The following is a 15,371-nucleotide window of genomic DNA, read 5'->3' as shown; positions in this document are numbered from 1 at the left end:
CACTTAAATTACACTGACTGGATAGAGTTTGTAAGATCATCTGTTAGTATTAGAAAAAGCATTTTAATACACAGGGCATTTAGTTCAAGCCATTAAATGAAAAGCCTTATCAAAGGCAATTTAATAAATTTTTAAAAACAATTATCTATTTCAGTTCCTCATTTTCACATTCGTCAAACAAATTTATATTACTCCATAAAAATTCACAATTACCTTAATCAGAGCTTTCTTGGTGAGTTTCTGGTTAACCTCAGGCTTATTGAGTATGTTCTTTGCTCTATGAGCATATTCCAATGTACTCAGAGTTTCCTGTGATGAAAAGAAAAAGCCAATTACTGAAGATATGAGAATAACGTAGTTCTGTTACCTAAAATGTACTATACAATAACATAATAATTTTTGGTTATATCTAATATAAACATTTACCCATTACTACTACTATACCCAACCTTTAAAAACAAGGAATGTTCTTGAAGCAACTATACTCCAATTAAGTAAATAAATAAAACAGAGAACTGTTTAAAACATCCTTATTTTTTACTCTTCAAGTTTCAGGGTCTTTAACTTTAATATCATTTAATCTAATAATTTTTTGCTTTAGTCTTCAGTCAGTTCAGTTGCTCAGTCGTGTCCAACTCTTTGCGACCTCATGAATCACAGCACGCCAGGCCTCCCTGTCCATCACCAACTCCCAGAGTTCACTCAGACTCACTCCATCGAGTCAGTGATGCCATCCAGCCATCTCATCCTCTGTCGTCCCCTTCTCCTCCTGTCCCCAATCCCTCCCAGCATCAGAGTCTTTTCCAATGAGTCAGCTCTTCGCATGAGGTGGCCAAAGTACTGGAGTTTCAGCTTTAGCATCATCCCTTCCAAAGAAATCCCAGGGCTGATCTCCTTCAGAATGGACTGGTTGGATCTCCTTGCAGTCCAAGGGACTCTCAAGAATCTTCTCTAATACCACAATTCAAAAGCATCAATTTTTCGGCGCTCAGCTTTCTTCACAGTCCAACTCTCGGACATCCATACATGACTACTGGAAAAACCATAGCCTCGACTAGACGGACCTTTGTTGGCAAAGTAATGTCTCTGCTTTTAATTATGCTATCTAGGTTGATCATGACTTTTCTTCCAAAGAGTAAACGTCTTTTAATTTCATGGCTGCAGTCACCATCTGCAGTGATTTTGGAGCCCCCCAAAATAAAGTCTGACACTGTTTCCACTGTTTCCCCATCTATTTCCCATGAAGTGGTGGGACCAGATGCCATGATCTTCGTTTTCTGAATACTGAGCTTTAAGCCAACTTTTTCACTCTCCAGTGTCACTTTCATCAAGAGGCTATTAAGCTCTATTAAAAAAAAAACCTCAATGAATTTCATCAACTGATGAATAAACAAAATGTCCTATATCCATATTATTCACCCATAAAAAGGAATGAGTTCTGATACTTGCTGCAACATGAATGAACATTGAAAACATTATGCTAAGTGAAAGAAGCCAGCCACAAAAGAATACTTATTGTGTGATTCCATTTATATAAAATATTCAGAATAGGCAAAGGTATACATTAAAGAAAGAAGATTAATAGTGACCTAGGGCTAGAAATAGAAACTGATGGGGAGTGAATGCTAATAGGTTACAGAGTTTCCTTCTAGGATAAAAATGTTTAGATTCTGGTGACAGTTGCATAGCTCAATGAATATAGTAAAATCACCTAATTATATACTTTCAATGGATGAATTTTATAGTATACAAATCATTTCTCAACAAAAATAGTTTTTAAAATGCAAGAGAAGTTAAGAGACCTTATAAAAGCTTTTCTAATTCCATTTAAAGAGGATAATCCAGTAAAATTAAAGCAGACTTTACCATCTTTGTTGTTTCTCTTGGTTTTCCTACCGGTACCCCCACATCCAGCCCCATCTTTAGTGAACTCTAAGCAGCCTCTAAAGCACTAGTATTTGCTTAACCCACTTCTAAGGCCTCAATTAAACCATCCACTGCTAATGACCACAGCAATTATCTTTGAAAACTGGAAAAATACAACTAAGTAACTAGCTTTTTAAGATTGAAAACTGCCAGGAAGGAGAAAGACAATTTTTCAGTGGTGTTCTCCTCTATGTGTCCACCACATACAATGTCTAGATTATTTTTACTGTAGTATAGAATGAATGAAGCCAATTACTGAACTCTAAAAATATTATACATGATAGTTAGGGAATTCTCTGGCAGTCTAGTGTTCAGAACTCCAAATTTTCACTGCTGAGGGCCCAGGTTCAATCCCTTGTCAAAAACTAAGATCCCACAAGCCACACTGCACAGCCAAAAAAAGTGGTAGTTAAGACCTTACCTCCAGATTGAGAGATGCAGGAGAAACTGTTGCAATGATAGATGTTCTTGTACGTCCCCCAAGAGAGTCCTGGAGGATTCTAGTCAGTTTAGATTCTCGATAAGGAACATGAGGTGTTCTTTCTACGAGAGCAGTAATGACCCTTCCCAGAGTCAACAGGGACTGATTGATATTTCCAGCTTCCCGAGCTCTCTTGTCAACTGCTCCAGAACGGCCAATGTTCTCACTGCCTGCAAGATCAACCTTGAATTTTAAAAATAAAAATAAGTCCTCAGTCTATGGATTTGGAATAGAAGACTTTCATTCTCATATTGTACATAAAGACATTAAATAGCCAGTAAAATCATTTTCTATAAGTAACAACCCACTACAAAACCAATAACCCAGTGACTACAAAAGTACTGTCTCTAAATACACAATTTTCAAACTGCTCTATGAGGTGATAAAGAAGAAACAGTGGAATAGAACTACCACTGGACCTAGCAATCCCACTTCTGGGTATGTATGCAAAGAAAATGAAATCACTCTCTCAAAGAAATGTCTGCACTCGCACGTTCACTGCACTGTTAATGATAAGGTATTAACTCCCCACTGATGAATGAATAAAGATGTGACATGACGTGCATGCACACGCACGCGCGCACACACACACACTCGAATATTACTCAGCCATGGGAAAGGATATCTTGCTACACTGTACATTTTAAATACATAATTTTGTCAATTATACGTCACAAAACTACCAAAAAAAAACACAAAAAACTGAAGGAATGAACAGTGGTACTACAGTTGATGCTTACCAAGTTCAACTTTCCAATTTTAACAAGCTCCTCTCCATCAACTGTAGTTTCTTTCATATGTATGGTAACAGAGAAAACTGAGTGGGATCGACTAGAAAACAAGACCAAGTTGCCCAATCATTAGAATGCAAAACATTATTTGTTTTCTCTCTATAACATAATGAAAACAGCAAAGAAAGATCTACATCCACCAGGGTAGAGAAAGACAGTATCAGAGAGGATATCAGCAAGATTTTGGAAGACACTGGATAGATAGAATGATGCTAGGTCTTGGCTTTCTTCCTCCTGCTGCTTGCACAGACGAAACCATTGATAAGCTACCTGAAAACAGCTTAAATGACAGAATCCTCAGGCACCGCTGAAAGCTGGATGTGGAACAGTGTTTGAAAAGCTGCCTGGTGTGTCAGAAGAGATGGCTTGCAATTGACCTATTTATAAGAACCACTTGAAATATCATTACCTTAAACTCAAAGAGCATCAGGCAAGCCACCAGATCACTCCCCCTCAGCGTCAACTATCCTAAAAGTACATTGCTCTGCCTCGAGAAGGTCACCAGGGACAGGTAGGTCCTTCCTCTGAACAGCACAAATAGTAAATAGCAGTGTTCACTGAAACACCACAAGTCATCACTGCTAGACTACAAGGTTTTCCAAAGTCCTTCCTATGCTGTATACTGACACTCAACTTTTATCTTAGTGATATAAAAAACAATACAGATAACGAAAGACAGCATTCCTTTCTGTATCAATATCTGATGAAGAACATTATGTTTGTTAATGTCATTGATGGTTGGAATATAGTAGTTTCTAATTTTCTCATTTGTACTTTTCATGTCATTTTTACAAAATTATTTAAGTTATTTTAAATAACAGAAAAAGGGAGGGACACAGGGAAAAATATAAACTATAGATTTGAATTATAAAATATAATGTCATGTTTTTCTACCATTATTTGCCTAGGAGATCAGTCCTGGGTGTTCATTGGAGGGATTGATGCTGAAGCTGAAACTCCAATACTCTGGCCACCTCACATGAAGAGTTGACTCATTGGAAAAGACCCTGATGCTGGGAGGGATTGGGGGCAGGAGGAGAAGGGGACGACAGAGGATGAGATGGCTAGATGGCATCACCGACTCGGTGGACGTGAGTTTGAGTAAGCTTCGGGAGTTGGTGATGGACAGGGAGGCCTGGCATGCTGCGATTCATGGGGTTGCACGCAAAGAGTCGGACACTACTGAGCGACTGGACTGAACTGAACTGAACTGAATTCAAGATACTAGAATTAATGCTGTTAAGCATAAAAGTCAATTCTGATTTTGGAAAACTGAATCACGTTTCTTTTCTTTATCACATACATTGATAAGAAGATATCTTTACTCCAGTCTTCAGTGAAAATTAGGAAATTTTAAATTATTCAAATTTACAGAATAATGGGAATTTTATATTTCAAAGAAAAGTATTTAGAGAAATAAATTTTCTTAAATTCATTCTTCCAAAGTCTAAATCAAGTTGTTATAAAGCAAACATTTAATTCAAATGGAAACTTCATTCTATGATTTGTTTATAACTCCATTTTTAATGGAAAGCTATTATAGGAAATTTCATTTAAATTATAAAATCACCCATAATTCCATGATACTGATTACTTTCATGTTATGCTATTTTTCTTCTTTCTTTTAATACACACATATTTATATAGAGCTACAATTGTAATTGCTATAGCATACTGTAGAATGTCCGACTATAAGAGAGCAACTATAAAAGAGCAAGACCTCAAAGTCATTTTGCAGTTCAGGGAAAATGACATTCAGGTAAGTTTAACTACCTGAAGTAACATATTTAGTAACTGCAGAACTGGAACTAAGCACAAATACCTAACTCCTAATCTACAACTCTTTCAATCACATTCTGTTGTTTCCTTCAAAGACAAGCAAAAAAAAAAAAACCACCTCTGATTTGGTAAAGTGCATTTGTAGAGTCTGGGATTCATCTTATAAGGGATACTATCAAATATGCTTCTTTCTCCCCTTGAAAGCCTGTATTAGTGACCATGTGTATTCTATTAGTGATCATGTGTCTTCCTACATTAAAGTGAAGCCATCTGAGAAGAAGTCATGTTGTACAACTTAAAAATATAAAATTTTGTCATTTATACCTCGATTAAGCTGGGGGGAAAAAAAAAACAGGCCATTTGGTTTTCTTCTAATCTTTACTCAAATAAGAAATTTTCAAACTGTATTTGAAGTATCCTTAGGGGCTCCAGAAAAGTACTCAGGGCAAATCTCCTGAAGGCTGAGGAGGTAAGCCCCTGAGTATCCCACTGCCAAATCAACTATCCCAGCCACATTTTAATCAGGGCTCCCATGTATAATTTCATTTGGGAAAAGAAATCTACTTAAAAAAACAATAATTCTGCTCAAGTTCAACTTGTCTTTGTCCTCCTTTCAACATTCTCCCAATCCTGGTGCTCTCCTTATAAACCTCAAGCCAAATGCTAAGGCAAGCAATCCAGCACACAATCCAGGTGTGTGACTCACATCCCTGGACACGCCCCAGTTTGATTTCCCAAGTTTGGATATTCTTGAAAACAAAATGGAGCAGTGGGGGAAACAAGGGCTTTCTTACCTAGAGTAGGCGTTCATCAAAGTTGCTGCGGTTGTCCTTTTCGCTGCCCCCTTCTCCAAAATTTGATAGACTTCATCCTTGTTGTGTACTGTAATTTCCTCTAAACCTTTGATTATCACTCCCCTCTGACCAAATATCAGAAGAGCACCCATTAAATTGGTTAAAAAGAAAATATATATATATTTCTCAAAATATCACACATTAACATTTGGAGACATTTCACTGTCAAAGACTCAAGTTACCTTGTTACGAGGATCATCAAACATCTGCAGTCTCTCAGAAACATCAGAAGAAGGATTAAGGAGATCAAAGAGCTCTTCATTATAGATTTCCAATAGCGACACTTTCACTGAAAATTCAGTACCATTATCAGTAAGTTTCTCAAAAATTTGATGAAGAGTACGTGGAATTATACCAGCCAAAGGATCCTGAAATTATAATATAAATAAAGACTTAAAGAATACCATTTACTGCAATAGTTAAAACACATATATAACAAGGGCCTCCTTTACAGTACATTTAAACATATCAAAACAGGTTTAAAAAAAATTTTTAAATAAACTAATGTTAGAGAAGCCAAATCATTTATAAGCCATTTACAATAATCTGTTCAATAGCAATTATTCTTCCTTACACCTTCCACAAATCTGTCATTCCAGTCAGCTACTTCATGCCTGAGCATTGTACAGAAACCAACTGAATCAAGTTCCTTATAAAGCCAAGTTCAATAATCCTCTCCAACTTTTCTCATGAGGACATAGTACCATTCCTTTAATCAGAAAAGTGGCTCATCTAACAGTATATTCCCTAATTCCTACATAAACAAAGTTGTTTCTCAAATGTCTAATTAGAGTTGTTTCTCAAATGTCTAAAACTTAAGACTCTATTTTTGAAACTGTGCTTTAAGCCTAGTCCCTATTTTCTATGATTACAATTCTATAACACTATTACCCATGCATAAAGTAAGTTAATGCCCCAACCACTAGAAGAAAGGATCTACCTAAATGTTGGTAATTTGGAAAATATCAGTCATTAAACTCATTTAGGTTTAAACACATTTCTTTGTGAAATGTACTATGTGCTTTCTACAATCTTCAGCAATACAGTGACCTTAATTTCATACTCAAAGTCATCATTAACAAAGTACCATACTGTTCCCATGGTTGTGCTAACTTTACAAGACTCACTCCCTCACTGCAAAGCCCTCCTCTTCAAGTCCTACTCACATTCCACTTTCCCACAATAGTCTGCTCCAACTCTCTGTCCCAAAGAGACCCTTCTCTCATCATCTAACTGTACCATATGTATTGCTCCTCTCTCTCCCAGTAAGACTTTGTTTCTTAAACAGAAGCCATTACATATACTTTAATATCATTATACTAGTAGTTTATCCTAAATTCACATTTGACATGGTACTCTGATCTATTTCAGACAGAGGCATCCAACCAAGTTTTATTCAGCTGCACTTGAGCCACTTTAGAGACAGAAGTCTGATATAAACAATAAATACCTCCTCCCAAGTATACTCTTCATTAGGGGACCTTTCACCTTCCATTGTAAAGGTTTTTCCAGTGCCGGTTTGGCCATATCTGTCAAAATTAACAGAAGTGTTAAGGAAAAATAAATGATTACATGCATCTAAAACTTTTCATCAATTTGAAAAGTGTTTCACTCACGCAAAAATAGTGCAATTATAGCCCATAATAACTTCATCCAGAATTGGACAAACAACACTTCGGTAAACGTCAATTTGTTTAGTATTTGCTCCAAAAACCTAGCCAAAAAACAAAAGGCATTTCTTGAAAAAAAAAAAAATTCAAAATTTCCTTAATAATTGTTTTTAATATATTAACTTATCCAGCCCACTAGAAACCATTTGACAACTCAAAGGATCAACTGAAATTTCTAACTACACCAGAACCTACAAAAAATATACATACTAGGATAATTTTACATTAGTGGATAATAAGAAGTAGCAGCACTTTAGGAAGTAAGTACCATATCAAAAGTGTATGTTTTCCTCGAGCTTTTGTCCGCCAGTCCTCCAGTTCGAACGCTAACTTCTTTCCGCACATGATCACATTCTACAACCGAATGGGCGTTAGCTTTCCGCTCTGCCAAATTAAATGGTCTGTAAAATGAAACACACAAGGTTATTCAAGAACTCTTTTTCTTTTTAACTTTTTATTTTGTATTGGGGTATATATAACCAATTAAAACTGTTGTTATAGTTTCAAGTAAACAGCTAAGGGACTCAGCCATACATATGCTGCTAAGTCGCTTCAGTTGTGTCCGACTCTGTGTGACCCCATCCATAGACGGCAGCCCACCAGGCTCCTCCATCCATGGGATTTTCCAGGCAAGAGTACTGGAGTGGGGTGCCATCGCCTTCTCCGCAGCCATACATATAAATGTATCCGTTCTCCACCAAACTCCTCTCCTATCCAGGCTGCCACTTAACATTAAGCAGAGTCCTATGTTCTTGTGATTATCCATTTTAAATACAGCAGTGTGTCCATGTCTATCCCCAACTCCCTAACTATCCCTTCTCCCCAGCAACCCTAAGTTTGTTCTCTAAGTCTGTGAGTCTGTTTTGTAAGTAAGTTCACTTAAGAATTAAGAACTCTTAGTTATCAGGTTACTGATGACATTTTTTGTTAATATCTCAGACAAGAACAATGGGAAGTTTTAACCACACTGTTGGTGACAGAGATTAAATGGGGCCTAAATGACACTACTAAAGCAGACAGCAGAATTTTAAGGGTTTCAACTGCCAGAAATAAAATTAGTTTAAAAAGTTTTGAAAGATATGTACAATTCTGACAGGTTCTTGGAGTAGACTAAGAGAATTAATTTGTAAAAAAAGGTGAAACTTATTTTTCAGAATTCTATTTCCACTGTTCCTAGAATCTGGCCAAGTTAGGTTATGATGTATTAGAAAGAACATGCCAAATTTGCATCCAAAATATTAACCTGCCAAGGGATAACTGGCACAAAATGAAAAATATATTAAAATAATGACTAACACATAGAGCACTTACTACGTGCCAGGTACTCACTGTTCCAAGTGTTTCACACATGTTAATTCAGTTTGTCCTCAAGACACTGAGGTCTAGCGGGGAACATAAAACAAGTGATTCTAAGAGAGATGATGTTTAGTAAGGGGAAGTAAAAGGTGTTGTAGGAACTTACAGCAGAAACTTAATGGGGCCTTGATTAGGACAGAGCAGGATAGAGGAGGCCTGATGGGAAAGACTCCATGTGAAGTAAGATAAATGCCTCCTTAGGCATTTCAATAGAATGAGGACTCTTCATCCAGTCTGCCTGGGCAATGGAGCCCTTTGTGTCCGTCTCCTCATTTGAAAATTTAAAGGTTGGTAACAGCACCAACCTCAAAATGTAGGGAAACAAGTTCTATGTACTGTTTCCCAAGCGTCTACTACTCTGCTTAGCAGACACTCAAATATTAATAATATCTGTTATATCACACTGCTTAATAAACGTCATCCTTAGGGGAACGGAAAGGAAAGCTAAAGAGAACCACAGTCCACAGAGCAGCATCCATAAGACACTGACATACTTAACACAGATCTGAGCCAAAGGGAGAGGTACTCTTGCCCTGAGTCCGCTTTTCCGATTCATTATCATAGACTGTGACAGGAAATGCCAAACAGGAAGTTATCTTTCCCCTCATCACTAGACTAACCAAACCGCAATTTATGTTAAGGATACCTCAAAGTCCTCTGGCATGCCCCACCCCCATGTTTGAAAGCCACATTTGTGATCCTGACAAGTCTAACTCAGTAACTTCCAAGTACTATCTTGTCTTGCTATCATTTGTTAAATGTACTGAAACCTAACAATGCACAAAAGTCACAGTATGCAGAATCGCTCTCCTGTGGTTAAAGCTTTTCCAACTGGTCTAATCTCTTGTCTGGATGTGTGAGTAAGTTACCAAATGAATACCATTCAAGTTGTTTGCGCAAAGTAGTAGAAATTCCCACAAATCACACATTCCTAAAAGTTATTAAAGCTTTCACAAAGGAGCTTTAGGGACTGCTTATACTGCAATAAAGAGTACTGTCAACCAACTATTTTCCTATCCAGACTTCTTTAATTAGAAATTGCAAGGTTGCTGCTGATGACACCAGCAAAACCATCAATTGTAGTTGGCCTTCCCTGGTGGTACAGACAGTAAACAATCTGCCTGCAATGCAGGAGACCCAGGTTCAATTTCTAGGTGGGGAAGATACCCTGAAGAAGGGAATGGCTACTCACTAGAGTATTCTTGCTAGGAGATTTCCATGAACAGAGGGGCCTGGCGGGCTACAGTCCATACAGTCACAAAGAGTCATACACAACTGAGCGACTAACACTAATGCTTTCACTACAGTCATATTAAAATTCAAACAACCAAAATGGTAAACAAAGACTGAGGATTAAAAAAAACAGTCCTGTCCACTAAATTCATTCATTCACTCCATAAATATTCATATAGCTACTATACAAGAACATCATAAAGATTGTATTCATTGTAATCAAAAACTGAAGTCATCTCTTAAAATTTTGCTGATTTCTTAGGTTATCATAGAGATTGCATTCATTGTAATCAAAAACTGAAGTCATCTCTTAAAATTTTGCTGATCTCTTGGTGGTTTAGTTGCTAAGTCGTGTCCAACTCTTGTGACCCCAAGGACTATAGCCTGCCAGGCTCCTCTGTCCATGAGATTCTCCAGGCAAGAATACTGGGCTGGGTTGCCATTTCCTTCTCCAGAGGATCTTCTGGACCCAGGGATCAAACCCAGGTCTCCTGCACTGTAGGCAGATTCTTTACCAACTGAGCTACTAGGAAACCCCTCAGGCTGATCTCTTAGGTTATCACAAACTGTTGCCATTAAAAGTTTAAAACTGGGGGAAAAAAAAATCAGACAAGATTATGTGACAGAAACCACATGTAATCTGAAAAGCCTAAAATATTTACTATCTGGGCCCTGTGAGAAAAGATTTGATAACCCTAAAGAGCATAAGTTATTTAGTAAAGTTAGGAAATGGTAACCCACTCCAGTGTTCTTGCCTGGAGAATCCCAGGGATGGGGGTGCCTGGTAGGCTGCTGTCTGTGGGGTTGCACCGAGTCGGACACGACTGAAGCGACTTAGCAGCAGCAGCAGCAGCAGCAAGGACACATTGGGCTTCCCAGGTGGAGCAGTGGTAAAGAATCCATCTGCCAAGGCAGGAGACGGCAGAGACACAGGTTCAATACCTGGGTCAGGAAGATCCCCTAGAGAAGGAAATGGCAACCCACTCCAGTATTCTAGCCTGGGAAATCCCATGAATAGAGGAGCCTGGTGGGCTACAGACAATGGGGTCGCAAAGATTCGGACACAATCGAGCACACTCACACACACACTCCACCACCACAAGAACAGAAATCTTTGCAGTAGGAGGGCTATTTGAAAAAGAAAAGGCTAATCTGAAAAGAAAAACATCTCTTTGTACTGAAATTATTTGTAAACATTGGACACTAAGCACTTTTCATTAGCGATAAAAGAAATCTCTTTTAAGTTAAGGCTTTAAATGCATGGAGGTAATAAACATGAAATTCAGGATAATGTTCAACTCTTGAGGTAAAAGAAAGGGATGCGGAGGGATACAGTGGGATTCTAGCTGTAATAATTCTTCTGTTTCTAAACATACATGCTTGTTATATTCTTTATAATTTTTTATAGGTCTGACCGATTTTTTAACAATAAAAATGAAATTAAAGAAAATAAAGCCACATAGAAAAGGTAATACTGCCTGACTTAATTAAATGATCAAAATCATATAAAAGTCTGCATTTGAATATGAGCTGGTTTTTTCAATCTTCAAGACAAGTAACTATTAACAGAGGCCCCAGAGTGCAATTGGTAATTGGCTTGACTTCGGATTACCACCGAGTGTCTTCTCAGGCACCTACTTTAGAGTTAGCTATTACCTTTGATATATACAACTCAAGCCACCAAAGCTGTGTAGGCAATAACCTAAGAAAGTTTGTTAATACACTTTTAAAATAACCTTTTAATTTTAGAATACGTTTGGATTTACAAAAAAGTTTCTGAGAGTTGGTAGTTTTTAATATCACAGCAACAAAAACAGACACAAAATACACATATACCAGCAAACTATGTAGGGCGTCTAAAAAGCCAAATCAATCCAATATTTAGTTAAGCAATAGATTGTACAAGTATGTTCTTCCACTCCTAGCGCATTTTAAAGCTGGGAAATGATGCAGAAACTAATCAGGAGAGAGCTGAATGAACACCTTCACCCACCCACTGGAAAATGTACCACAACTTCAGTTGTCTCCTTGATTTTTTAAAACATAAACTCATTCTACAACTTAAATCTTAAAAACAAAAGATGTTTATTTCTTTATTAAGGATTAAGAAAATATTGCTTCTAGAACAAAGTGAAGAGGTAAATGACTACTTTTTTCGAGATGATGGAGAGGATGGTAATAACAACTTAAGTGCTAAAACATCTGTTTAGTAGGTGTGCAGTCGTTTCCAAACTGATCAGCTGCAAGGAGTGGCATAATGACACCTAAATCCTTGTCGACAGTATTTAAAAAAAACAAAAGCACCTTTCACTAAAGAACAGCGACGAAGTTCTCCTCAATAGTTTAAACTATAAACTCAGATACAAATATACTTTCTTCTGAAAAAAACAAAAATACTAATTAACTCCTCACAGTAACCTGGTGTCATTTTCTCGAACAGAACGCAGGAAACTAAGAACAGGAAGGTCTGGTTCCTTCAGAAAATTACCAACAAAATCCCTCTCCTCGGACCGCGCAGGAAGGAGCCCGGCAGCAAAGCCCAGGGCTCGGAACCCTGCAAGCTCGCCCTACCTGCATCTCACCACCACCTGGATGTTCTTCCCCTTTTCATCTTTCTTCTTCGCAGATGAATTCGGCTGAGACGCCATGACTGTCCCCTGAGGCCGGGTCACTGACTCGCCGTGGGGCGTGGAGCGGCTGGGCGGCCGGCGCGGACCTAGGTGCCCTCCTCCCCTGCCGGGTGCTGGCGTGCCCGCGGAAACTGCTATCCACCAGTCACGGCCACCGTGACTGACCGCGGCGTCGGCCCCGCACCAGCCGGAGCCTTGGAATCACAGACCTAGTCTCCGCCCGAAACCCAGGAAACCGAGCAACGACTCGGCGCCTCAATTTGAAAAAGGAGCCGACTGGCCGGGCCAATGGCAGCGCTGGCGCGCAAAGCACCATGGGACGCGGTGTCGTCACCAGACCCCCGCCCCCGGGCCGTGGCCCTCGGGAAAGTGAATCGCTGGTCTCGTGGTGGCACCCTGGAACGCGTTCTCTTGTGGGAGACTCCCCGTGAGTCGTGTCACACTTCGATGTGGTCTTGCTCAAATTACAGAACGTCTCTAGGCCAGAGTTTCCTCACCTGCAGAATGGGACTGATAGCAACTGTCTCACTGGTGAGGGTAAATAATTTAGACCAGAACGACTATGTAAGCGCTCGGGAAACCTAGCCGTTATGGTAAATGATATTAGAGAATTGTAACATAGTGCTGTGGAAGCACAGAAAAGAGAGTTCCGAAGCAAGCCCCTTTCTCGGAGGAAGCGTCCAAAATCGTCTTGAAGAATAGTTAGGAAATAATTAGCCCTAAAAAGAGCTTCCCTGGTAGCTCAAGATGGTAAAGCGTCTGCCTACAATGCAGGAGACCCGCGTTGGAAAAAAGACACTGAATGCTACTTTAGGACTATTAATTTATTCTTTGATTGATGAGAACTCGTCCTCGCCGAATGATTCCAAGCAAGAAAGCAAGGTCAGATTTGCGTTTTCCAACCACGGTCCTGCAGTAGCTGTTGCAGATTCAATCTACGTGGCGCAGAATCCCGCAGGCATCTCAAGGAGGTTGCGCAAACGCCCGCGGCCGTCAGCCTACAACTCCCGGCAGGCAACGCTACCCAGCTCCTCTGGCGCTCAGTGACCGCCGGCTTCCGCAGAAGTACTTTGGGCGTTTTGGCAGTGTTTCTCGACCGGATTAGATGTGGGTCGCAGACCCAGGAAATAAAGAATCATGGGGCTGTGCTATACTCGGCTCTGGGAACTTCACTTTGGGACCATCCTTAGCCCACAGGAACCTAAATATTTTTGTAGTTTATGATGTGATGATGGCCAGATGGGGTGGAAATTTTGCAGGCCTCCTAAAGTGTTCCTCTGCTTATTAACCTCCCTTCTTCCCCCAAGGAATCGACACATCTGCAGCTTAGATGAATGCTCATCTTATCCTGCATAGCCAGTTGTCTGATATCTCCTCTTAGATGGCTCACCAGCATCTAAATGAACCTATCCAAAATGAAACTCTTCACCCTAACCCTCCTTACCTCCACCCTGATCTTTCTGGTTTAGACACCAGATTTTTGATTCCTTTGTTCTCCTTGTCCAATGCAGACCTGTTGGTTTTATCACTTCTGCCTGCCACTCTAATCCAAGTCTCTTTTATCTCCACCCTAAATAACTGTCCTTAATAAACCTCCTTAACAGGTTTCCCTACTTAATGTTCTTTTCCATTCCCATCTCTTGCTTAGCAAAGGGAAGGCACTTTTAAAGAACAGAACAGGTCATGCTCTTCGTGTACTTTTTAACCTTATATTAGCTTTTCATTGTACTTGGGATAAAACCCAAACTTCTTACCATGTCCTCTATGGCCCTTGTCAAGAAGGGGGAAATTTTTAGGTAAACTATTTTGAGTTCTTATTGCTGGACTAACGATGAAATTGACACAATACAGGTTAACAGGAGAAAAAAGACAACCTAAATTTTAATTGGAACAGAGGGAGGTCTCATAGAAATGGGACCTAGGAAGTGGCAAAGCAGGCAGCTTATAATTTTAGACAGAGAAGCAATAAATTTGTGAAAAATTGACAAGACAAAGAAACTTAGTTTTGAGTGCTCGATTAGTGAAGAATCTAAACAGTTTAGGTTTGGGGTAGCAAATTAAAGTAACAAGATTTGTTTAACTAGGCTTCTTGCCTGAATTCCCTGTCTCTGGCCAGAGAGTGTCCTTTTACCTCCAGATACACGGAGTGCACCTTTCCTGTGAGGGATTATTTCCTGCTCCTAGGGATACAGAGAGTCAAAGAGTCCCTCTAGCATTGGCCATTTCTTCAGTTCAGTTCAGTTCAGTCGCTCAGTCATGTCCAACTCTTTGCGACCCGCTTTGCAAATCGCAGCGCGCCAAGCCTCCCTGTCCATCACCAACTCCCGGAGTGTACCCAAACTCGTGTCCATGGAGTCGGTGATGCCATCCAGCCATCTCATCCTCTGTCATCCCCTTCTCCTCCTGCCCCCAATCCCTCCCAGCATCAGGGTCTTTTCCAATGAGTCAACTCTTCTCATGAGGTGGCCAAAGTATTGGAGTTTCAGCTTCAACATCAGTCCTTCTAATGAACACCCAGGACTGATTTTTAGGATGGACTGGTTGGATCTCCTTGCAGTCCAAGGGACTCTCAAGAGTCTTCTCCAACACCACAGTTCAAAAGGTAGACATCTAAACAATATTTAGGGAATTCTTTGGTGGTCCAATAGTTG

At 39.5% G+C, this 15,371-nt stretch overlaps 1 protein-coding gene across 1 annotated transcript in view; it reads right to left on the bottom strand.

Moving 5' to 3' along the window:
• Positions 1-13,026, bottom strand: part of KIF11 (kinesin family member 11) — a 41,560-nt gene extending 28,534 nt beyond the window's left edge. The window contains exons 1-9 of the mRNA XM_069567521.1: positions 12,662-13,026; positions 7,770-7,902; positions 7,448-7,545; positions 7,282-7,360; positions 6,014-6,199; positions 5,772-5,896; positions 3,148-3,238; positions 2,348-2,590; positions 214-309 (exon numbers count right to left, since the gene is read on the bottom strand). Coding sequence (XP_069423622.1) covers positions 214-309; positions 2,348-2,590; positions 3,148-3,238; positions 5,772-5,896; positions 6,014-6,199; positions 7,282-7,360; positions 7,448-7,545; positions 7,770-7,902; positions 12,662-12,738 — 1,128 coding nt within the window. The 5' untranslated portion in view covers positions 12,739-13,026. The remainder of the gene's footprint in view (positions 1-213; positions 310-2,347; positions 2,591-3,147; positions 3,239-5,771; positions 5,897-6,013; positions 6,200-7,281; positions 7,361-7,447; positions 7,546-7,769; positions 7,903-12,661) is intronic.
• Positions 13,027-15,371: the final 2,345 nt, after the last annotated feature.

The sequence above is a fragment of the Ovis canadensis genome, chromosome 22 (genome assembly GCF_042477335.2).
Source record: "Ovis canadensis isolate MfBH-ARS-UI-01 breed Bighorn chromosome 22, ARS-UI_OviCan_v2, whole genome shotgun sequence".
Lineage (NCBI taxonomy): Eukaryota > Metazoa > Chordata > Mammalia > Artiodactyla > Bovidae > Ovis > Ovis canadensis.
Note: the sequence above shows the minus strand (reverse complement) of the source record. Positions and strands in the feature narration are given on the sequence as shown.